At 39.8% G+C, this 26,647-nt stretch overlaps 1 protein-coding gene across 1 annotated transcript in view; it reads left to right on the top strand.

The window, feature by feature from the left end:
* Window positions 1-23,241, top strand: part of gpc5a (glypican 5a) — a 121,250-nt gene extending 98,009 nt beyond the window's left edge. The window contains exon 9 of the mRNA XM_076730204.1: window positions 19,868-23,241. Within this exon, the coding sequence (XP_076586319.1) occupies window positions 19,868-20,025 (158 nt within the window). The 3' untranslated portion in view covers window positions 20,026-23,241. The remainder of the gene's footprint in view (window positions 1-19,867) is intronic.
* Window positions 23,242-26,647: the final 3,406 nt, after the last annotated feature.

Here is a 26,647-nt window from a genome sequence, read left to right as displayed (position 1 = left end):
AATACATAATTAGACAATAACGCACAGACAGAAATGTCCTTAAATTGCTTAATCCTACAAATGCAAGAGCAACATGTAACCCAGCAGTGGTTTGGATGTGTTAAACACATCCATTTCTTCAGTCATAAAACACTCAAGCTCTGAGTTGATCATAATGTGCAGTCCTGTTTGACACTCATTTTGGGAAATCAGTCTGTATTTTGAGTGTGCTGCATTACGGGAGCATTACTCCTCCAGCCCTCAGAAGTAACATCCTCCAAACATTCAGGAGAAAAGACAGTGGTCAGCATCCTCTCTCAGTGTGCTCAGCCCATAATAGTACTAGTTGTTGAGTTACAATGAATGTCAAACAGTTTACCACATAGCATCCTGCAAATAGGGAATCTGTAAAATCTTATTTTAGTTCAGGCAGCACCACATTCATCTTTATAGAGTATATTCATTAATAAAACAGGAGGGTTTAAAAAAGAAAAGGTGTCCTCTGCAACTCAGTGCTTCCCGAAACAGCAAAGGTGTTTATGCTTTACTTATAAATATTTCAAATGAAATTACAAAGGCCTTTTAACGCAAATGTTCATCGTGATATAGAAAGCTTAAATACAACACTTTAAGTACTCTGACTTCCTTTGGCGTTTTATTGTATTTAGTGCCCTCAGATATGTTTGATCTTATGCATAAAATATATTGTGTGTTGGCATAGCCCACATAGCGTTTGTCAAGATTTACAGAGTTGACTGTTGCTGCAGAATACTTGCTTTCTGTGTGCAGCCTGTGTACACCACTTCACATTGATGCTCCTTATTGCGTGGAAAGTTTGCTGTGGCAAGAATCCCGCTTGTAAATCATGCATATTGGATGAGACATGCAGCAGATGAGCCTGGGCCCTCCAGTCAGGCCTAGCATTAATTAAATATCAATTGGCCCTGCTTCCGTACCTCATTTCATGCCACATTCACACCTTGTCTGGGCTTGTTGAGGAAAAGTTAAAATGAAAGTTGTGGCCTTGCAGCTTCATATAATTCATAGCACTGCTCAGCTCGAGCATCATGGTCTTAACACTATGAATTCTGACTTGGTTTCTATAAGGGACGCACAAGAAGATCTTCAGGGGTGGAAAGAAACCTGAATCCAGTCTGATTTTCTACTACTTAACACGAGAAATGATTGCAGCTGATTGCAAGTTTAAAGCTTCATTCTGTTGCTGAAATGAAAAATTGCACGAGCTGGCAAACAAAATAATCTTTGATATAAAAGAGTGTCATTATTTTGACAGTCATTTGATATGTAGTTTATATGCATGAGCCAACATTCACATGGTGAAGGGATCCTGTGTAGATGCTTTGTGATGAAATATTAGCAACCTGTCATGAGATGTATTTTGGCCAGATGTTTTCTATATTTTATACAATGCTGAGAGATGTGAAATTTAACATTATGTTGGGCAAAAGTTGCCTGCAAAACATCCACATTTCTCTTAAAACTTTAATTATTATTACTCTATAATATCCATGCAATGTGTTCAAGCATTTTAAAATTTTCATATTTGGCTTTTGATACTAAAACAGTGTTTTCACATATGCAAACTGCAACTTTTAACGGACACACTACAAAGGACTTCACACAGCTGCTTTTTAAAAGAAAAGCGTAATTGGTTGTGTGAAATGATGCCTGTTGCTATAAAACCTAGTGCTCGAAGAAGTATATTCGTTGGAAGGCACCATGCATGGAGAATATACCCGCGGATAAAGGCTTTCATGGTGTGTCTGTGATGGTGGACCAGTAATTGGCATGCAGGCAATGCAAGATAAATCCTCCAGTTGGCCCAGCAGCATCCAGAGTGGAAGTAAAACCTTTTCATGTACAGTATGGTCTGATTTTCAGTGCTTAGATGTCTAAAATTACTATCAGTCTATACAGTGTTTTGAAAATTTGGGGAAATGCAAGTTCACATAGACAAAACATACACAAAGATCATAACGATATTGACTTATGAAGATCATATTGCACCAAATCTTTAATTATGAGGTAAAAATTTTAAGTGTTGAGGAACCTTTAACAGTGCAAAAGACTGACCATAAAGGGTCCTTAATTGAGTTTTTAAGATGGTTGATCATGGAGGATGTGGACCTCCATGAAGTGCCTGTAATTGCCCAAACTTAATCCTGCTGTCACTGGCAGTAAATTCAAGTGTATTTTATTAACATGTCATAACCGAGACATACTGCATCAGACCGGTCTCATTCCCTGGGCGTCAAATACCGACTCTTTGTCACCCCCCTCTGCGCCTCATACAGTTGGTATTTGACGCCTAGGGAATGAGAAGAGGTTGACTGTATATATATTTGACCACCCTTGGATACGAGTGCACTCTCTCGTTACTGACACTTGATAGAAAGTCAGCAGCACTGTTCACCTTGGAGTCCCTTTGATGATGTCTAAGGGATTCCCCTAATCCTCCGAGGGTAGGGTGGAGGGCACTTTCTCCCTGCTGAGGGGATGAAGCCACTTAATGGATCACAAAGTTAATCAACCGCAGGGAGAGCCGGACTGAACTGGAGGAATAGGTTGAACCATTAGACTGGAGTCCTCTGGGTCACACACATACACACAAACATACACACACACACTCTCTCCTTAAAGCCAGTAAATAACAAACAAGCAGTTCCCACTTTATTAGGTACATGTTGCTAAACTGAATTTAATGGTTTACGTATACCTAATAAACAAGCAGCTAAATATAAATGAGAGCTTTACAATAGATGACTCACAATTACATGAAAATATTATAATATAATTTATTCATCATTCATCAAAACCAATATTACAATGTGCTTTAAAAACCGAAAATCTGAATAAAACAGTAAGGAAGACAGACAGAAAAGTGATATATGGAACTGTGCAACTCTAATTAGAAATCAATGGTAATGCTTGACTTCATAGTGTGCAGTGCAATGTAAAAAATACCCAGAGGAGGCTCTGTGACTAAAGTTTTGTTTATTTTGTTTTAAATTTTACATTAAGGCTCCACAGTCAGTACACTTTATGCATAGAAATGATATATAAACAGTGGCTCCAGTTGTTTATGGAAATGAAACACCACTGTAGAAGCCATACATGAGTCTGTTTCATGAGAGTTTTATCAAAGACCCTGACAAACAGAAAGAGCTTTCCGTCGAACTATTTCATTCTCTGCTGTATCTTATACTAAAAAAGACGTGACCCTGTAAGCACTCCACGCCAGACGTATAGGCGCTCACGTGTTTGCAGCCTTGTGATGTTGCAAGAGTGGTTATTCGTATGTGATTAGACAAGAAATGCAGTTGAAGTAAATACTTATTTGTATTCAAAGCTGTAGGATTTGCATATAATTGCCATAATAGTAGCTTAAAAGACACGCATATCTGTTCTATCAGGCATGAAATTTGTTACTCTATAAAAAGAAACACACATGGGAGCAACGTCTTCTCTTCTTCTTCAATTATTATTTACCTACTTACTTTCATGCTTTTTATTTTTTTACTATCAGACACCTTGGCTGCCTTTCCCTTTTGCAGGTTCTCTCATTAGCAGGTGAGTCAAACATGTGACTTCCCCATTGAGAGTGTTCACACAGGAAGTATGGCTGTGGGTCTGTAATGCCCTTAAATAATGAGTATAAGAGTAAAAGAGGAATGAGGAGAAACCACACAATGCAGCTTTTGCGCTCACTTGTTAGTGAATGAGGAAGCAGAGCGCGATTCCCTCTATGGAGCCCCGAGGCATTACCAACATATCACAGAGCAATCAAACCACTCTGCATCTTTTATCTGTGTCCGTCTATGTGTTTTGCTGGCTGTATATCTTAAAGATAACTAATATTACAGGTGACTAATGAACAGGGGGTGCTAACTGTAATAAAGAAGATGAATTATTCTGAGATTAATTACTCTGTTCTGTCACATAACAACCTGTCACAGGTTACCTTAGAAAAGCTCAAGAAGCATGTCCTTATTAGAGCTGAGGAAGTTAACCAGATGTGCATTTGGCAAACCAGCCAGTTAGCTCATCGCTCATCCAAGTCTTTTCCCTTGTGAACTGAAAAATACTGTGAGAAAACACTTCCTACCTTTGTGCTGTTGGTCAAAGTTAGTTTTTCAGTGTTGAATGGGCTCCTTGTTGCCCCCTGTGGCTGTTTGCAGGACAGTTAGAGGCTCAACAAAGCATGTGACTTGGACAAGAGAGACCGCTGTTTGCTTACTGTTTCCAGCCAGCGGTCGTCGTCGTTTTATTTCAGCCATGACATGATTGATTTTTGACCTTGGTGGTGACTGATCAGATGAATCATATGAACAGTTTTGGCAGATGAAAGATGCCGTAGTACCAGTAGGATCTTCAGATCAGAAAATACTGACGTGTCATGTGATATATTGTTTAGTTTGCCGTGGTCAGTCGTGCTTCTGATGCATCAGAAGTCGTGAAGGGCCGGTTCGTTTTTGTGAGATGGCCAGCAGTAAGTAGTTCGTTGAGTTTTTTGATCTATTGAAAACTCAGATATTTCATTAATGCTGCTTCATTGAATCTTTTAACGCATCAGTTTTCCCCACGGTATGAATGCTTCCTGGAGGTCCAGCAAGTCAAACATGTAGATCATCTCTGATCTGAAAAACCAGCAGTTACAAAAATAACATATCCTCTCTTCTTTTTGCTGCTTTTGCACAAGATATGATTTTTTACAGCTAACCTCCACCTTTAAAATATCTTTACTTTTTTCTATCATGAGTACTGTTATACCAGAGGAGAAACTGAGGCAAGTTATGTTATTTTTACGTACAAGCTGATATTTAATTCCACCTAATACACCTAAATAACATCAGGGCTTGGGTTCAGAAACACAGCTTTCAAAACTGTCACCATCGCTGCTTCCTCTCGTATCGATTTACCAATCATCATTGAATCCCTCAGATTACCTCAGTGAAAGAGGACACGCAGACTCAAAAAAGCTCTCGCTGTTTGGTAACCTCCTCGTTCCCGAGCAGCTTCTGCGAGATCTTCATCTTCAGTGAGGCGAGCAGCTATCAGTGGCCTAATCACCCATAAGCAATTCCACAGCTGGCCTGATGAATTTGGGCCGAGCCTTTTGGTGTGTGATCCCAGGGAATAATGCTCAGAGCTGCCTATGTTTATCTAAAGGTTAATAGAAGGTTAATAAGAGAGGGAACAGTGCAAATTCAAAAACCTTATTATGCAAATTGTGTTTTCTGAACAGGGTAATATCTGCTTGTGATGCAGTCGTGTTAATTAACAGATCGTCTCTGCGCTGCTTAAAACGGAGCCACCTTTGAAGTATAATTTAAAAGAAAAGATCTCATTATTTTTGAGGCTGAGACGAGCTGATTACTCAAAGTATGAAATAATTTGTGATCAAGGTGTGTCATTATAACCTGTCGAACTGAGGGTGAGCTGCTTGGCTTAGCAATCTCCTTCTTTTAATCAGCTCCTTTCTGACTGTCTGTGAGCGCTTTATTATGTGCGCAACCTGCACCCGCGTGGTCCAATTGGCTGCTGATGCGGTTAACGTCACGCTGAGCTCAGCATCTAAACCGTACATAACGCTGCGAGGCTGGAACAGAATGCAATACATCCCTTCAAATCTCACTTACAGTCAACAATCCCCACAAACAGAGCCAGATGGGAAATGACACACTTGCCAAAAAAAAAAAAAAAAAAAAGCATTTTAAATCATTATCTTATGAAACTGCCTTCTAACATTTGATTGATAGTTCTAATCTCACAGGAAAGCAGAACTAACCCTGGTTGGTTTCAACTCTGTAATATTTCTCTGCAGCATAAAACACTTGTGACTAACTAAGGAACAATTGGAATTAAAATTCAGAAACCCAATTAATTACAATGATGCCAAACAAACAAACAGTTAAAGGAGTCAAATTTTACAAGTCTTCCCCTATTTTATTTCCCCAGTGATCCACTTAGAGCTATTTTGAATGACAGTGAAATCAAATTTCAGACCTTTGGGGATGACGTCTGTCCCTCTGGCTTCCACAGTAACATAACGAGTTGTTGTCAACTCCAGGAATATTATCATCTCTTTCTCTGTCCCTCGTCTCTTCTGCCTCACTCAGTGTGTGTGGAGGCCACGAAAACCCGCCCTCACTCTGCCTCTGATTGACTCTCACCCTGACCATTTCACCGGAAACTCCTTCACTTCATCCCTAAAGCAAACTCATAAAACCAGCAAAAGCAACAATAGCCAATCAAAGGCTGAGTAGGGCGGGTCTTTGCTGAGGTCATCAAGAGTGTGGGTGTGGTTTGATCAGATCTGATTTAAAGTGTTTTGGCAGCTTAAGCAACCACACAAATGCCATCACTTTTGAATTCAGATGTTGCTAAATCCTGATTGGTGCACGGAAACACATGACATCATCTTTATCCATTTGAGTCCCGACCACCTCGAATCAGAGAGAGAACCGAATAGAGAAAATCAGTTTGACAGTAAATTCAGTGCGCCTGTGGGACTCTGTGGGTCAGAAGAAGACGGTGACTCAGAAAAAAGGGTTTTCAGGGCTTTGATGCCGCCAATCACTGTTAGATATCTTTGTGAACGCAGAGACAAAATGGCTGAATGACCTTCTCCTGTTTATACGGCGCAAGAGGTTGTTAGTTTGCTGTTGCATGAAGTTGACTTCAGCGAGGGTTAAGTCAGACCGTATGAGCTGCTGCTGGTAAGGAAAGAGAAGAGAAGGAGAAGGGCAGGTTTCCAGAGACCTTTACCAGTGCATGTCAATTTGATCAGGCCCGTATGTTTTGTTTTCCTCAGTGGAAAAAAGAGCCGCGCATGAAAAATTGAACACATCCCCTCCTTTTTGTTAACACTCTCTGACTCCATCTGATACAATATTAACAGGGTTGTTTTGAGCCTGTGTTTTATCACACGCCAGGAATGAACACAAGAAATGAGTTTTGTTTTTTTTTTTGCTTTTGCCAGTTAAATTATTCTCATTTAGAGGAAATGATAGAAGATTATTTCGCCAGCGACTGTAGTGCGTCAGAAGTGCATCCAACTCTAGACGATTTTCATCATCGATTAATCGGTTAGACATTTAGTTTACAAAATACTTAAAAGAATTCTTGCAGCCAGAGGCGATGTATTCACGCTGCTTGTTTTATTCATTCTTAGATCCAAAAATACTCACTTTACTCTCACATACGGGGAAAAAAAAGCAGCAAATCATCACATTTGAGAAGCTGGAATCAGTGAATGTTTGGCAGGTTTTCCACAGAAATGGCTGGACAATGAATCTGGTATTAAAATAGTTGTGACTGATAACGTTGCTGCTCTTCAATATTCATAGATTTACAGACTAGTCAGCCACACCTACACCTACAGTAAACAAATCATAAGCTAATAAGTAGCCTCATAGATAATACAGAGCCATATTTCATATGTATTAATGGCCATTTCATGACAAGTTTTGTGTATTACCTAAAATTTGACTCCTCTCTGATATTTACAGCTCATGAGTTCAGTGATTTTGTGCCTTATTTTCCTCTTGTCCTATATATAGCTTTCTCTGTGACACAGCAAATTTGTGGGAGCAGATTTGTCCAAACAGCAGCCTGCAAGAAAAGGTGTGGACACAGAGAGGATGCAGAGCTTTGAGTTTTCCAAGCTGATCTGTATTCTGCCTGTGTGTGCAACCTGAGAGTGACTGACTGGCGGTCAGAGCCCAGTATTGACTGCTCTGAGGATGTAATAGAGGCTGGGGTGATGGGATCCAGGACATGAACACTCTCACTGTGGCATGTGCAGCAGAGCTATACAGGATATAACCAAGGCACTTAATCATCCTGCTGGCTCCATGCAGAGATGCAGCAGGCTCTGTTTTTTAGAATAATGCTGCTGCCTTAAATTAGATTCCATTGATTCTGCTTTTCTCTATAATTGCACAAAGAGGATGGACGCTGGTTTTATTGGGGGGTCAGAGCAGACATTTGAAATACTTTAGCTTTAAGTACAGGAGGTAAATTAAATCAGACAAAAGGCAGGTTGAGCCGATTCAAGGTGATGGGACTATTAAGGGAATCTCAGACCATGTTTATTGTCTGAGAGCGCATCTGTGCCACTGTTTTAGTTATTCAAAACCTTCCGGACTAATATTTACTTTGCTCCGCTGATTTATTCTTAATGTATTTACTCCAGTGTTTTATCTGTTCACACAATGCCGTTACTTAACCGCGCTGGATAACGTCACACGATGGCAGAAGGCAGCAATAGATATCTGTTTGTTTTATCTTCTCCACCCAAACAGTCATGTGATGTGTTGTCAGTAAACAGAGTATGTTTGTGTTTACCAGCCTGGCCAGTCTATGATTGCTTTTCAGTAAAGGGAGAAGAAGTGCGGTGCATTTACCATCAAAGAGTCTCTGGACAGAGCCTCCACTCTCAGACGTTTAGGACACAGAGATTTGTTCTTACGTTCTGACTTCATCATTTTGTGACATGATGTTGTCATCTTGGTGATATCAGAAATTTTGCTTATTGCCACCAAAATCTACGAACAAGTATTTTCTGTGTGGCCAAATACTGATGGAGTTTATGTCACTGTGACATAACGCTCCTTTGTTGTCCAGAAACTGTTAAAAACACATTAGCAAGCCCCACGGTTGAACTAGATGACACGTTCCTTTATTACCACCAACACACTGGGCTTTATTTTGAGTCAGTGACACATCCCCTGACCTGCTGCCATAAACACTCTCGGACAAACACATTATTTACTTGTGTTTGAGAAATGTTTGTTAAAAACTACTGTTTTTTTAGTAAATTCTTGAAATATAAATGGAGGGAGCTGTGAAGATAAATGAGCTAAAAGCTAATGTTAGCATCACAGTAACATTGCTGGCATGCTGATGTTTGGCAGGTGTAATGTTTTCCATGCTTACCAATTTAGTTTAGTGTGTCAGCATGCTAACCTTTGCTAATTAGCACTCAACACAAAGAACAGGCTGATGGTAAAGACATAGTATTGAGTATGGAACAAATTGAAGGTTATTTCAAAGGATCACTCAAAGGATTCAAAGCAATCAGTCTTTTCAGGATCATGAATATATCTAAAAAAAATTTCTTAGCAATCCGTCAAATTCTCAAGATATTTCAGTCCGGACTGACAGATCGGCATTGCCATCCTAAGAGCCAGATCCTCAGTGTGGTAAAAATGAAGAGACACAGCACCAGTCTTTGATATTCCAGCTGTATACGTGTATGCACTTGTGTATGTTGCGTGCATAGCCTGTAAATTGTAATGTGTGGTTTTGTGTTATGGATCCTGTAGGATCCCGAGGGCATTCTGAGTGTGAGCGTGAGATCCTTACTTCATATTTGATTCTTGTTAATGAATCCACGTCATGTGTTGCACGCTAATATTTCCTCCTCATCTTGCTCTGCTGCACACTAAACACATGTGGCAGCTGAAAAATTCAGATGTGACACTTCTTGGCTATGTCTACACTGAGACAGAGGAGCATTCACGGTGGATCAATCTTCATAAACAAGCTTTTCATTAAACGCTGTAATCATACAGATGACGTAGATGAATGAAACTGTGCAAAACGATCTGATTTTTGTGGATAAAGAGTTAATTTTTTCCCTTTTCTCTGGGCGTCTGAGTCTAATTGAAAGGGGATGCCGTCTCCAGCGCAGAGCTATATTCAATTGTTCGTCTTGAAAATGGGAGCGCTCAGCCTTCTCTCCAAGAGGGTCTCAGGTGGCTTCTCTTCATTTAGCTTCTTTCCTCAGTTGATCTCGTCCTGTAAACAAAGCAATTTTGAGGGAAAACAACTGGCTCAGAAATACGCACGTGTCTTTATATTTACACGTATCCTACTTGTCATGCTCCGCATGCCATACATAGATTAGGCTATATACTGATCATTAAAATTCATTTAAGAGGCTTAGCTGGGAGCACGCAAAACATGCAGGTGCAGTGAAGTGTGTAAGTGAGAATGAAGTCATCCTTTTCTCAAGGCCCTCTGTATCATCACCTACAGGGTCATAAAGCAAAGGGTTTCTAACAGAGCTGTTGTGTCCTGTTGCTGTTGTGGCCTTTTTGAAGTGCTGGTGCAGGTCAAAGATAGTGGCTTGCGATCAGTGTGGCTGATGATGCAGCACCTGTTCGAGTGAAATCTCCAACCACACAGGCAGCTAAAACAAGACATAAACATCTTCATCTGAGACATGGCGCCAGCCTACACCCATCTTAGGCTGTCTGATTTGATGGACAGGGTAGGGGACAGAAGCATCTGTTTTGACATCGACATCTTTCTATTTGTATCAAATAACAGCGACAGGCTCCAGAAATAGGCTTTTTTTTTTTAGGAGCCCGTACCAACAAGATTAATGGAGATGCTGGAGAGGATGACAACATTGTTGAGTTTGTGTCAGGCAAACTCCTAAATGCTGTGTGCATCAGACCCACCACAAGAAGGACCAGTGTGAATGCAAGGGAAAGACAACGAATACCAGCAACACGTCTGCTGTCAGACATGTAGATCTGTATTCAAGTTTGTGGGTCATGAGAAGACAAATCAAAATATAAATATGGAGATAATCTGAAAAACAGCTCTGTTGAGAAAAGGCTTAAGATGGAGGACACAAAGGAGTTTACAGTTTAACCTTGTACATACTGCAGGTACTAAAATGAACAAATGACGAAATGTTGAATGTCATGCAAAGAACAGAAAGAGTAAAGCGCAACATACTGCATCTACTGCATATGATCCGACGTGGCAGCATTAATGAATGGGCTTTTATTGGCTGTAATGACTCATGAAGAATATACAGAGGCTTCAATCAGTCTGGATCAGACTATGCACCACTTATTATAGTAAGTGTTTGAAGGTGCCCACAAACTTATTACTGACCTGTTATGCAAGAAATCTTTTCTTAATGCTCCATATAATCAGTTTTTGTTATGTTTTAGAGAGGTGCTGATTCAACTTTTGGTTGTTTCTGAGGCTGTAGTTATCCTGGGAGGTGTGTCTGATATTTTGTCCACTCTGTTTGTATTAATGAGGGCCGGCTAAATGAACATTGTGAAGAATTCTTACAGCAGCTGCTTGTGTTAAACACTTCGATGAAGGCCTCCATCTGGCAGTCACACCCTTCGTGTCCAGGTTCAAGCTGCTGGTTGAGTGTGTGCCGTTTAACTCGAGTTATATGACGGACTGCTGTGAATGTTAGAAATCTTTGTTTGTTTCCTCAGCTTCTTGATTTTTGTTTTTTTCTGCGTTTGCTGGCATTGCTCCAGACCTCTGACCGCATAGAAAATTTATAACTGGACCTTTGATAAAAGTTTGAACACCTTTGATATACACTATTAATACACTACTGGTACAAACAGCAAAATAATGTATTTTTCAAAAGGCTTTCTGTTAGCATGTAGCATTATCAATAGCAGTTGCTTTTCTTAGACAGATTTGCGATTTGGAGTGTGATTTATCACACATCTGCAAGTGTTTTTCTCCATTACCTTTTGGGTTTCTTTCCAAGAGTGAAATAGATTCCCAGGTTGCAACATTCACGCTTTCTTCCCTCTTTCTTTTGTTATCTGTTATAATTTTGTACAAAAGGTGCCATCTTCTCTTGAGAAATAGCTGTTGCTGCATCTTGATTTTATTTATTTATTAATTTATTTTTTTTTGAAGAAAGTGGCACAATCCCAAAACAAACCACTACATATGATTTAGCGCTTGTGTAATCACACACTTCACTGTCTGTGATGGTGCTGTGGAGGCTAAGCAGGAGGTGTAAGGAGGCTTTTTGGTAACACAAGCACACTCTCATAACACTGGTATCTACACACACATTTTCAATCAAGCATAGACACACACATTTTCACACTTCCATACACAGATTACAAAGGGATCTCCAGACTCCTTTCAGCTCTACTTCTTCAGGAACTTTTGCTTCAGACAAAAGCTGTCATCCATCGTAGTATTAATGTTGGATTCTTATTTAGGATTAAAATGTACTCAAAAATCTCCTTTGAGTCTGGATACTGGGGTATTATTTATTCGCCCTCTTACCATCAAACTCTATTGAAACATTTAGGAAAAGAGGGATTAGAAAATTGAATCACTGGTTTTTGCTCTCGCTTCTTCTTAATATAATGCTGGTGTAATCCCTCTAACTTTAGTTGTTCACAGCAGGCTGAAAAGAAGATTCTACGACTTCTCTCAGGTTCAATTCTCCGGTTCTGGCGGCAGGCAGTCTAATAACACTGTCAAATAACACAGAAATCAATGTGGTTAAATGGTGGTGAAGCAGCTTCCCCGGGCGGGAGTCAACAGCAAGCTCAAGGGTCCCAGCTCTTCCACAAAGTGATTGTTTAGTTCTGGAAACAAAAATAACCCCAAGGAAAACCGATTCACATGAATTTACATTGTCTGATATTTGTTATTTTTTACCTCTTTCTTATTCAGATGCAAAGAGAGGTATGATGACAAATAGGAACAAAACTGTCAAAAGTTATAAATATATCTGCCAAATAAACAGAGGTGGGAATATTGCTTGTACACATGTGCGGGTACAAATTGGCATTCAGGTAGTCACACTTCAGGATTTGCATATCGTTAGACTCCATACCTTTACCATGTTTCAGAGGTGCATGTCATTTGCCCTACTACATACAGTATATATGACAGCTCAATTTACTGGTTAATGCAGATTAACATTATTCTTGGTTCAATATGAAGTTAATAAATAAGTAAATAAAACACTGTATGTGAAAAATGTTGTATTGAGGTATCCGAGTGGTTGATTGATTAAGACACATACCAGTATTGCTGTGATGTTCTCATTTTAATTCCTGTTTGACTCCCTGTGTTTCTTGTGACTTTATACTGTCGCGCTGTCAAAGAAAGATCGAAATGCCATCAAAAGCTTTAAAAACACAAAATGTCAGCGGCATCGTTTCAGCCTGATGACGAGGCCTGTTTGATATGATCAGATGAGCAATTTATCTTCATCTGATCTGAAAGCATGAAAACCACCAAAGCCTCCACCGTTCTGTGATGCATTGTTGGAGCTTTGCATTAGTTCGGGCAGAGCTCTGAAGTCTCAGCTGTCTCAGTCATGCTCTGTATCGTTGTCTCTCTGATGCGTCTGCTCAGCTATCAGCTGAAGAGTGGCATCCAATCACATTTGTTTGCAAGTTGCCTTTACTAACAATCTGTCACTACTAAACTACATTCCTGATTTCCTCACGCAGCTCTGGTTGTTGCTGCAACTCTGACCGCCACCCGAACCTCCTCCTCATGTTTTGGTCAATGCTTTGTGGTGAGCATGTCTGACTGAACTATAATTTCAACCCTCAGATGTATAATAAAGTTACTGTAGTTAGATTTTTAAAGCCACTCTTATTACTCAAATTATTGTTTACAAGCAAATACGGCAATTAATTAGCAGGACTCTATGTAATCAGTATTTTTAATACTTGGATATATTTTATTGCGAACACTAAATGCTAACCTTACATCCTAATCTACAAAAGAGAGACAGACTGCAAAACACTATTCATGGCACAGTCTATGCAGGTTGATTTCAGCGGTACGCGGCTGGTAGCAAGCTGCAGTCATCAGAAGGTGATACGGGATGAGCCGATAATAAGACACCTCTCCATGGTAATGATACTGCTAAACTAAAGGAGTGGAGGCTGTAATGAAGTCTGACAAACTTGAGCTGTTAATAATAAACCTGTAACTCAAACAGACCAGCTGAAGATTGGACAGCTCTGAATGCTAACCCTCTTATAATCACACAAAAGGCACTTTCCATTGCTGCAGTTGTTTTGCAGTGTTTTTTCCTGGTGCACTTAGTGTGGTATTGATCATTGTTGGTCCAAGTCCTCAGGAATCAGCTTCTATTGATTTCACTTCAGCTGTAAGCCTCTCTTTCTGACCTATGTCTCTTTTCAGACCAAGCACCTTTTCAAACAATCTAACCTCTCTGCTGAGAGTTTACTAAAACATGTCATTACTGCAGCACTTTCCAAGCAAATTTCCAAAATTATTTGTGCTCGGATTCAAAAAGGGACAGACCATTATTGCTGTTTTCAGCCATTAGCTGTTGGAAACTAAATTTGCAGGGCCTGAAACACTCAGCTCAACAGCTCAAGAAACATGTATGCTCTGTTGGTTTGTTATATTGAGGATGTAGTTGTGCTTCTAGAAGGGCAATATGCTCCTTTGCCTAGAACTTCATTATCATTCATAAGAAGGACCCACATATAGCCAGAAGATTCAGCAGTGATGATGGTTATTAATAGCTGCAGTGCAGTCAGAGTCGATACTGTGTGTGCATGTGAGATATTAAGTAACATGTTCATGTCTGTGTTTGTAATCAACTACATGTGTGCCAAATGAAGAGACCCCCATTGCTTACCATGTTAGACTGAAAACTTATTTCACGATTTTAAAGATTAAGTTTAATGCTCAGCTGGGTGCTGGTGCTACATTGCACAATCTTTAATCCCAGTGAAGTGGAGCACAGTCCAGTTCTGCATCCTATGTTTTCCTCCTTCCGTCTCAACCTTTCCTCAGTTAATTTTGCATGCATGTGAAACCCAATAGTATCCTAATGCAGAGTTCTGCCATGTTAAGTGACTGTTGTGTCTTCATTCCTTCCTCCAAAGAAGGTTTCTGACCATCACGCTTGGCCTTGTGGCCAGTCAGTCAGTGAGGTCAGTAATGCAAAAATAAAGTAGAACTCATCCACAACATGTTATAATGCATGCACAGTCTAATGCAATCCAATAAAACTGTCCTGTGTCAAGTTAGTAAGTTAGTAATAGTGTTTTTCTGGACTGCATTGTATTCAGAGGTGTTCCTAATATTCTGCCACCCTCATGTATGTAAATAGGGAGGACAAGAAAATAAAAAAAACACCTAAGTAACAGACATAGTAATTGAATTAGCATTAGCATTAAATTGTAACAGAGTGTACAGGCGTGCCTAATATAGTGGCCATCGAGTGCAGAAGTAGAAGATGAAGAAAAGGACCGCTCAGTCTAAAGTAAGCAAGTCCACTGAATTAATTGACAAACTAGTCGCTTGTTAAAATGACCGCTTTGTTTAAATTCGGGGACCTTGGAGTTACAATAATAAGCATCATGGTCATAAGGAACTAACATAGACTGTCTGTTGGAAAAGGGAAAGAAACTGTTATAACTGTTAAAGTCCAACATTTTGCTATCCCGTCCATCCACCCTGACTTCCTGCCTATGCAGAGCAGGTAATCCCCTGACCTCCTCCTTTGCTCCTGATGGATTAGATTAATCATAATTCCTACAGCGGCTAGAAGGCCTTGTCGTTTGACTATGTACAAAAGTTGTTTTGTAGCTTTTGCTGAAATGACTCATTCTACCATTTGTCTGTGGTGTCATGTTTTAACCCCTGGTCATTTCATTAAGGGTGATGTCTGTAGGGTTAAGAGAAAGGACAAGAACAAAGCCTCTACGTGATGATTTTTCACCAATGGGACAAATCAAAAACTAGCTTCAGTTTCAGTGCTGTCTTTTCAAGTTCTTAACCTTGTCAGGAGTGTTACTAAATGTGTCCATCCTTTATTGCTTTTATTTCCTTCTATGGCATTCTTTGTAGTATAGTTACACCCAGTACACATGCACATGCTCAGTTCCTCAGATGGACTTAAACATTATTCAGATGGATTTTTTAATGATTCTGCAGCAACATTTTTCTTAATTTAGTTCTTTTATCCCTGCACTTATGAATAACACAAGATTTTTGTTGTTGTTGTGGTCAGATCTCATGGCTGTCATGACTTTTTTTTTTTTTTTTTTTAGGTTTTACTTTTCTGGCATGAGTTATTCTGTTTCCTCTGCAGAATTTATTCATCTGAAAGATATATTCTGTCATTCTGTCTACAGCTTGTTGCTGCATTGGAAACCTTGAAGTTTCAGTAAGAGGAATTGATTGAGGTGTTGAAGTTCAGTGCTCTTGGGTACAATACTCAGAAGGACTATCTGTGAGCTGTAGACCTTCAAATAGCTGTCCTGGGGACTCCTCGGCAGTGAATCAATAGGCAGTTAATTTCAAGCCACACTCAGATGCTTCAATGGTAGCTCATGGATGGGCCCTTACAAGAGGCAGTTAGTGATAAACATTTCTATTTCTGCATTCAAATGTGGTGAAATCTGCAAGGTAGACATCAAAGGGATGATTCCTAAACTTCATTTTTACTGCAAACAACAAGATTAGATTAGATGAAATGAAATTAGGTAAGATTAGATGAAATGAATCTAGATCAAATTAGATTAGATTAGATTAGATTGGATTTTAATGATCCTCTGAGGGAAATTCAGTCATTACAGTAACAAATAATTGATGTGGTTCCTGTTTTGTGGAAAGGAATAAGGCTTTTTCTGCTGCACCATGAAAAGTGGAATTGAAGTCCACAGAGTACAAATGGCCTCTGAAGCTGGTCTTATGTTTCTGCAAGTAAGATAGAGTTTGATAACTGAGCCTTTATAGACTCTGAAAGGGTCTGGCTTAGACTAATCCCACCCACGACAGAGTTATGACCCTTGGGCCAAAGTGAGAAACTCTGAAGTCCTGGAGCAGCTGTTCATCAGTTGGGCCTGAGCTCCACTTCTTCCCTGCGGGGATGAACCAGGATGGTGCCTGAGGTGTACCGAGATAACACCAGCAGGGCTAAAGTGGACGCTCTATTTCACTCAGGAAGGGACACAGAATGCCCCCCCATCCACTCTTGAGGCCTCCAAAGAAATGTGAACAGCAGGATGGATGTTGACAGCTGGTGTGGTGCAGTTGACTGAATTGATATCCGGTGCTGTTAAGGTGTAATTTTCAAAGGTGTAGACAATTGGGGGTGTTCGAGTTCAAATCCAGGTGATATGTGGTATATAAAAGCTCGGCCTTTTTGTATTTACAGCTTTTTTTTTTTGTTTGGTTAAAAGTTGTCTTTACATTGGTGCTCCTCACTGCATCTTCAGAAAGTGAAACATCTGGCAGCTAATGAGTCAGAGCCACAACCTCCCAAGACAATGACAGGGTACTCACATTTTCTGCTTGGCTAACATACAGTACCCAAACCAGACACAGAGCATTTACCTATTAGCACAAAAATAGTAATAAAGAATAGCGCACTTTGATTTCTGCATAATCAAAATGAGAATTATATCACTTAAGCATATTTGTTTAAATGAAAGTGGGGAAACAGAGCAGGGAAGCAGGAAATTAAATGTAATGTGCAACATGGCTGCAGTGCCATCATCAGCGAGGTCATACAATAGGAAAAGCAAACATTTGAATTTGTAATCTGTACAAAATACAACGTGTGAAGGACAACAACATCACATTGTCAGTAAATGCATACTGCAGATGGAATAGAATATGCAGATACACACACAGTTTGGGTATCTGCATAAACAATGAAACCTCTACTGCGGTAGTGGTTAAGATAGTGGTATATTGTGTTAGCTCTTCAGGAAGCTAATTCCCTCATTTTGGAGTCCTCATAACAAAATCCTGCTGACCAATTTGGAATGGGTGTAAAACTGTAACCTGGCCGCAGTCAGAACCATAATCTATGTGATTCGAGTAGCTTCTCCAACTCAGTCTTTAGTGGTCTGATTTGGCAGAACTGTTCCTGAAAGCTTTGAAGTATGCATCCAAGTTATTATTAGACACTTTGATTTTTCTCTTATTTCTGTCATTCAACTGGTTGTGATGTTCAAGTTTGAATCTTCATCAGGTACTTTTTTGTCAAACCAGTCAGGATCATTAGGTGTAACACTGATATAAAGCAGCGTATCATCTGCATAGAAGGAGTCTCTGTTGGGTCTTTGCTAGTGGTGTCATGAATTTCCAAGTCCATAATTTGATTTGATTTTCAAGTTTAAGGTCACAATTCTATTTGATTTTTGATTTAAACTCTTTTCTCAGCACAGGGGTGCCATTTTTAGACTCGAATCGAGATTTGTAAAGGTCAACAGATCATTGGTTGCATTTCCTGACAGCTGTCATTTACATTTTTAAATTCCTCTTTAAAAAGATAAACTACGTGGCATCAAGTGTGATACAACTACCATATTCTTTTTATATCTATCACACTGTGGCCAATTGGTCAAATTTGAATATTGTTATCACAAATAAATAAGCAGAATTATTTCACTACATGGCAGAAGGGTACTTTTCAACAGCAGCATGAGTTTCTTACAGTGCACAGCAGTGTGTGTTTGTGACAGCATGAAAGTGTAGCATAGCCTCTAAACTGAAGGTACGGGCAAGGCAAAAATGTCGCTACACTGGTGACTTCAAACAGGTGACTTCAAATAAGAAGACACATGCAGGACTTGCAAGGGACGTGTGCAAGTTGGTGGGAGTGGAGAGAAAAAAAATACTGGAAGAAGTCGCTAATCCTGCTTTTGATTTCTATGATCGAAATTGAACGCTCTCTTTGCCATTTAGAATCAAAATCCTGACACATTTAAAGAGAAAGAAGCATTAGACCTTAAAATAACCCTATATGTATGTAAGTATGGAGAGTAAAGAATAAGGTAGGAGTAACAAAGTGGGGCACGCTGGGACCCTAGTCGTTAAGAAGCATACCATATAACTGCAATGCTCCGTGTTTTCATTCAGGTGGAGGACCTGTGTGCATGTTGCACCCCTCTCTCTCCTTTCTGTCTTTATCAATCAGTTTCCAGCTGTCATGATCTTCACCATTAAATGTCACATCCTCAATGTGAACAACAAGGATATTGGTCTCTATCAGAAGTGCAGTCTCAGAGGCTCTTCAAACTGAAATATATGCAGAAATTAAAAGGACTATAGTTTCTGCGAAGAAATCACTACATTGATTATTTTTAACTTTATAGTTCATAATATGTATGCGTTCAGCCTCAACACCTCGGCACACTCCGACGGCTCACGACACAAAGGAGCACCCAAGATGCTCTCTGATGCACCTCCGGGGGATGAGATGGAAGCTTTAGGTGCTCCATAGTTGCATCAGCTCACTATAAATAGGGTGGCGGAAAACTGACAAACTCCCTTAATGGCTTAATGGGAGCACTAATGCATCGCAGCTGATGTGTGAAGCTTTACAGCTACAGTTGTGAGAAAATAAAAAACCCAAATACATAGGAGTTAGTTCAAAATGTTTAATGGTGTAAATCTTTTAGGCGCTGTACGTTGGTTTATATTCGGTATCATTTTTTCATTAACAAATTTCCACGAACAGACCAAAACGACCAATTGAACCTACTTTTAAGTGTTTCATATACTGCTAATACATACAGCTTATTCCTCCAACAATTGTCCAAAAACTACTAAAACGCAAAATAAGCCACACTTGGTGACATCTTCCTTCATTACAATGAACATGAGTACTATTTATTTTGATTTGATTCCACACAGACTGTCCTGCCCCCATTAATATTCATCAGAACACCAAATCTGTATTAATCCACTGCAGAAAATAGTACCCAATAAATACACTATTTACTCATCTGTAAGTGAGGTTTGCTGAAAACTACAACGCCCAGCCGCTGTCAGAAAGTTCTTAATCTGCTTTAAAAGTGAATCTACTTATTTCTGACTCATTTTTGAAGATTTACATCTTCAGTAGGATCGAATGAGAGGTTTAAAAGCATTGAGTGACTGACAAACGCAATGTTGGTTTGGGTGTCTTCGTGGGATTTGTTGGCAAGAAGAATAAATCAGCCTTGTCCTTCAATTTAGCATGGCAAACAGTAATATCACCTCCAGTATGTTATATTGATGATGAGTGTCCGTCTGACTGACCTGTTGGTTTATGCTTTCTCATCAGTGAGTCCAGATGTGACCGGTGAACATAAAAATCATCATCATCGTCAATATCCACCTGCCGAGGATTCAGAAATGCAGGGCAGATCCAGGAGCCTTGGACTGACAGGAGCCATCTGGGTCTTGATATTGCCTTGTTTACACATGCTCCTGGCCTTGTAACAACTGCCTTTTTGCAGTATGAAACTTTCAGGACTTGATTTCAAGCTTATTAATCCACAAAAGAAGCGGCCAGTGGACGTAACGAACTCCAGTATGTAATGGGGCACCACTTCCACGCGGTGCAGGACACGGGAAGGAGTGAACACTGATGTTTGTGTGGAAATTACAAGACACTGTGGCTTATATGTAAAACAGCAATTGGGTCAGCTTTGCAAATATGAATTATTTTCTATCACTTACCTGGAAATCCTTAACACTAATAACGACTTATTTATAACAGCCGATGTCAAAACTAAATACAGCATATGTTGTAAAAAATTTGGTATTAATTTAATTGTATTTCTGCACATAATATATATGATCTGTAGATGTATATAAGCATTCGTTCGCTTCTGCATATCACACTGTAATGCACTCTAAACAGTACAGGTTGTACTTCTTTTAAGTGTCTTTTAAGTCAAATAATCTAGAAGGTTACCTTTGTTGGATTTGACGTTGGATTTGAATCACGTTCTCCACAGTGCAATGCAGCTGCAATATTTGTACAAGCCCAGATTAAAATGGTCTGTTATTCTTATACCATCCTAGGAATCCCTTCTGTGTATAAACCCATGTTTTTACACGCAATTTTTGTACAAAAGTACTTCGGATTGTGCTTCGGATGATTGTAGAAAGCCTACAGTAAGCTCTCTGATATGTACTGTATGTTCTGTAGCTGCCATGCTGTCCAAAGTCCATTTAATTGGTAAATTTCAATTGCAAAATTGACCTGTAATGCTACTGCAGAGAGAAATGGTGAAAGGAGAGGGGGGAGGGGTGGGCAGGTGCATGTGGGGGCCAAGTGAGAGAATTCATACTCCTTACTTCTTTAGAAATAGATTAGTTTCCTCAGGAATCTATTATCATCTCTCAAACTCAATCCTCCTCTGCCTTCACATAAGCCTGGATGGGAGCTGATAGCTCCTGGAGCAACCGGTGAGGGAGAATCCAGCTGTTTCAACCTGCAACCTGACTGCACGCTGCTGGTATGTTATTGGCAGATTTCTGTGCAGGGAAAAAATGATTTGTTTCACATATGCCATGCATGTCTGGTCAGTGAATGGGAGAGAAAAGTACTCAACGGTGCTGAAAATTGGTTCTTTGGCTCTTGTGTGCTGGGGAACTGCTTGTAAAGCTGGAAAAAAAAATCTCCTCTTGAGATGCTGCAGAAGCTAAAATGATTTTTTTTACATAACCCAATTTTACTATTCATGTCCAGCATATATACATGTGTACACACCACAAGAATAAACAGGATAACATTAAAGCTGCTACTGTAAATAGATGACAGTGTAAAAAAATAGCTGAAAAGTTCAATTAGGGCTCAAAACAACAGCAGTCTCCTCAGGTGCTCCACTGATCGAATATGATCATATTTTAAAATCCTGCGACCTTCCTCTCGCTGCGGTTGTCCTAAAGCGTGCATAGCAAGTTTTCATCATTAGTCATTCTCACCTTTAATGTACCAGGTTAGACTTTTATCATGATATAAAGTCAAGGCTGCTTGAGTATCTGAACCACTTGGGTAGCTTGGAGCTTTTCCAACTCTGGTCTCAAGGTTCAGAAATGATAACTTTGAGATTAATTATACTCACCATTTCTACTGTGCTTTAAATTTAATGTCTGTGTATGAGGCTTTTTGAGGTAACACTCCCGAATGACAATAGTCACAGTTTAACAACTGAATAGTTGTCGAGCCACCTAACAGGTCACGACTGCTCCCCCAAACCAATTATATCACAGGTTGGCACCATCAAAGTCAGTGCTATTGTCACTGGAACAACTGTATTAATGACACTCTTAAAGATTAGTGTTCAGTCTCTTAACTAGATAACAGGCAGCAGGCACAGAGCCAAAGGTAGCTTGAGGCTAAATATACTGTGGATGTCAGGTCATCCTGGTTCTCCTTTACTGAACGGAAAGAGTTCAGTTTGATGTCTTATGTGATTATTATCATGCAAATTGAGACTGTTATCCAGAGGAAGGAGGAAAAGGTCCTGATTCTGCTGCTGCTGCTGCTGCTGCTGCTGCTGCTGCTGCTGAGGATGATGATGATGATGCCAGTGTCAATGATGTGCGCCCACATCCAGACAGGTGTCATCCTGCAGGCATCGCAATGTGAATAACATGTTTACTCCCTAATAATTCTGTTTAGAGAGTGAATGTGTTATTGGACAGAGGAATTCCTGTAATACACGCAGCTCTATTTTGACTCATTTTCCCTGCAAGGATTTTAAAAACACTCACTTCATTCACTTTATCTGGGAAATACACTGAGGTAGAGACCACATTTACGACATAGCCGAGTAATGGTCTTCAAAGGAAAAGTGCTTTTTACCTTGGTTTGTCTGGTATAACATTGTATTCGCCAAAGTAACTGCTGAGAACTCAACAACATGGCTGAAAATAGGTCAGACAAACACAAGCAGTTGAACGACCAGACAGGTTGTAAACAAACACCCGAGGTTTGCAATAGAGAAAATAACGGTGACTGTAAAATGATTATCCAAGCTGTCCACTGTGAACTGGTCCTTGTTCAGCTTTGACTCACCCCACTGGCTGCGGTTGCTGCACAGTAACTGTTTTCCTTTGCAATTATGAGCAACATTAGTGATTTTTCCCTCCAAATAATGTGTTTACAACTTGATTTTCTTCCTGCTTGTGTTTGTTTTATATTTTTAGCATCGTCACTATCATTCCCAGATCTCAGCAGTTGTTTAGGTGAGTAGTTCAGCAAACCATGTTGTATTACTCTACTTGAATTTCTGTTCAGTGTAGTCATATAATAATCCAATTAAATAATTGGAAGCCTGTTTTCCAGCAGTATCCTGACACTTTGGCTTTTCATCCATCCTTTATGTGTTGCATGCTGCTGGTGAGGCTCACAATGACTACAAGTGGTGAGCAGAGCAGCCCATTCGTCCTTTTTTTAAATAATGACCCCTCAAGTCTTTCTAGGGGATCCCCAAGTGTCCCCGGCCCTGCTGAGAGATGTAATCCAGCGTTTCATGTCTTGTGGCTTTAAAATGATTTCTTCTTCACTTTCTTCTCCTGTTTTTCTCTGGATTCCCTGAGTTCTCGCTGTAACTGAAATTTGATTTCTAAGGCAAAAAGTAGGATAATTAATCAGAGCACGGTGTATATTTCTTTTCTGCCCATTCGTTAATATATATTAGATGACATGTTGATAATTTTTTAAATAAAATAATGAAAAATAAAGAATATCCAATAATTCCCGACATTGTTTGGTTAGCTTCTTTCAGTACTTGTGCAAGAATCCAATACATGAAGCTAATTTGATGAGAAATTTTATCCTGTGGTTTTGGTGGTTGACACGGCAGGATCACAAGCTCCTCACTCTGAAATGGGGGTCTGTGATCTCACCCTTTGGTCCACCATGACCACAGGTGAGAGTTGGAACAAGGGCTGAGCAATAGAATGAGATTATTGATTGATAGCTCAGCTCTGTTCTCGCAGCCAGTATACAGCCGGTGTCCCTAACTGGCAGTCTGTCTCACTGGTGAATGAGACCCCACGACACCTGAAGCCCCTCATTTGGATGAGCTGCCCCCTGCTTACGTGCATCCACAGGTTAACGATCAGTGGCTGTATACAAACATAAGGTAAGATTTGCTTTTATATTTTTCTGCACTGGAACTGATAAAGAGGTCTGGAGCTCTGTTATCTTTACTGTTTATCTTTGGTGTTTGTTTTCAGTGGCTTCATAGATGCCGGGAGTCTCTTTTTGTCACTAACTCTATTGCGTGTTGCTCGGCCTGCATGTGTGGAAAAACTGAAGAAAGACTGTCCTATATACAGCGGAACCAGTGGGTAGTTGCACTTGCATTATAATGGCTCTGGCTGGAGTAATTTGCCTCTTTACCACAGTAATTAAACCAAAAATCACCCTCCATATGTCACCAATGAAGAATAGAAAGGAAATACAAATTCATATTTCAATAGCAGCGGGATAATAAAGAGAGTCATTGTACGCTTTCTATTGATTGTGCATAATTTAGCTCTCCAAATGCCTCTAAAAACTCTACTTAAAAGGCTGACTAATTTTAGCACAGAATAATATCCTATGAAATGCTTAAGTGTTTTTCAAGAATGATTGAAGTCAAGCCACATGAACAAATCAAAACAATTTAATGTTTAATTTTAGGCAGGTACTCAAAGTGCAAGTTATTCTTTGTAGAAACTCTGCCATTGGCATTTTTCATTACAGGTAATTGGGGGTTGAGAAACCTGCACAGTAATTGGACAGTACTCACTTCCCACACAGAGACCAAGAAATGAATGGTGATATTAATGAACTCCTGCATTTTAAAAGAGGTGAAGACAGGTATGCTTGAATAGCAGTACATTGCAGTATTTTCTCTGTGTAGGAGTGAGTCCAATTACAATACACTTTGGTGTCTTCAAAATGACTCAGAGGTAAAGCCTCAGATGGTATGAACCGTTGTCTTTGGAGTCTTTTATCTCTGCATACTGAAGAAGGGCTCCTGGGACCTTCTAAGGAGAATAGTGCTGAGCACTGCTTAAATGTATACAGAGATTAATTTCATATTCCCATCGAGGTTTCTGTTTCACTCAGAATTATTACTGTGACCTTGACAGCGGCTAACGTTTAGCCTCTATGCAGACGGGAGCTTTAATCATCACAGTGCAGACGCACATAGAGCTTTGTATCGTGCTTAAAGTTGTTGATGGTCAAGTCAGTGTTTTCAAAAGCTAAACTCAGCACACAGAACAACACGCCTTCAACGACTCAAGGAGATAAAATGTTGTGAAATATGAGTAGGGTCATTTTTAACCAAACAAAGCTTATTACTGAACGAGCTGTATTGGCCTGACAGGATTATTGTATTTTGGAATGTCTCAGTAGTATTAGTGGCAAATTAATATTAATTTATGGTAACATATTCACCATTAACTAGTTGCATATGAGCATTCATATTAATGGGGTATTGGCTCATTATTAGTCATTAAAGCACTTATTAAGGCCTTATTCTGCATAGCCATATACAAGGACTGCTAGGTCATTAACTTAGAGTTTCCCCTCAATAACCTAATTACTGCTTACTGATAGAAAGGAAGTTGTCTTACATGAATTATGATCTTAATAACTTAACCCTAAACCCCAGAGTAAGGCATTAATAAGTGCTTTATACTGACCAATAATGAGCCCTTATGCTACTAATATGCATGCTAATAAGAAACTACTTAATGGGGAATATGTGGGCCTTAATTTAAAGTGTGACCTAATGTATATAAGTTTAATACCTTATATCATTTTCCCCCTCTTCGCCTGCTACATTTGCCCATTCCACCTTCCCACATTCAGTCAGTAGGTCTGTCGCTCCACCCCTGAAATATCTGAGCAACCATCTGATGGAAGGTCATGATATTCTCAAGCATTACTCCGTTTTAGGAAAGTCCATGCCAGTGTTCATACTCGCAGGTCTGAGGTCTGTATAGCATTGTGTGCACTTTTGGTTAAATCCCTCCTACACTAATGCAGCACACACACCTGTCCAGCATGCACAGGTGAGCAGATATACAAATAGAATTACTGTAGCTGGGATCAGTAGGACCGATGCCAGCAGGTGCAGCTCAGGTCAAGTCCTCCTGTTGACCCATTCAGTGTAAAAATGTAGAGATATTATCATAATCACAGGTATATTTTACTGAACGCAGCTTGGATCCAACAGTAAGGTTAAGAACCTGCATTTATTCATGAGTGCACTCTATCATTTCTATTATTCATTTATTTCATTTTTCATTTTCAGATGGAAAGAGAACAGTCAGCATCAATGAGCACCAAACTGAGCCACCCTGCTGCCCTATAGGTACTGTTTTCATACCTTAATGTAAGATGAACCCAACGGGGCACACATAGACACCACCTGGAGATCGCAGCCTGTGCCATCTCGCTCCCTTGTTTTCTGTATTCAAGCCTTTTTTTTCTGTGAGAATGGAGTAAACAGTCCCATCAATATAGTGTTTTCCCGCTGTCTACCCACCCACTGCTTCCAGATCATCAGACAGGACAACAGCACAGGTTTCACAATAAATTCTCTCATCGCTTCCCTCCCTGACTTTCCTCTTCACTCATTCTCTTTCCCCCTTGCTCTTACTCTCCTACTAAGATGAACTTTAGTTTCACAGTGTTTTACCATTTCTGTAATCGTTTTCATGCCTTCCTTTTCGTTTTCGCAGCTCATAAATGAGGGCTGTCTACAACAATTATATAAAGAGCTTATATGAATTGCATATATTGCTCCACCTTATATTCCATATCAGTTTAATTTAAATCAGCCGCCACAGTATCAGACATTCGTGTCTGCCAATTCAACCTGAAATCTAAAATTGGCAGACTTGCTGGGACGTGAGCCATGAATGCTGGGTTTATTCTCTGTGAGCTGAGAACCGGGATCAGGTGTGAGGATAAGTGACCATAAATAAGCTTGAAATGTGTGCAGGAGTCTAACATTTATGAAAATGTTATTTGATGTACTGCTGTGGTGTCAAGTGAACCTGCTGTCTGCTTAGAAAAAATCGAGGACAGTCAGAGGAGGTG

This window comes from Chaetodon auriga, chromosome 1, assembly GCF_051107435.1.
Source record: "Chaetodon auriga isolate fChaAug3 chromosome 1, fChaAug3.hap1, whole genome shotgun sequence".
Taxonomy (NCBI): domain Eukaryota; kingdom Metazoa; phylum Chordata; class Actinopteri; order Chaetodontiformes; family Chaetodontidae; genus Chaetodon; species Chaetodon auriga.
Note: the sequence above shows the minus strand (reverse complement) of the source record. Positions and strands in the feature narration are given on the sequence as shown.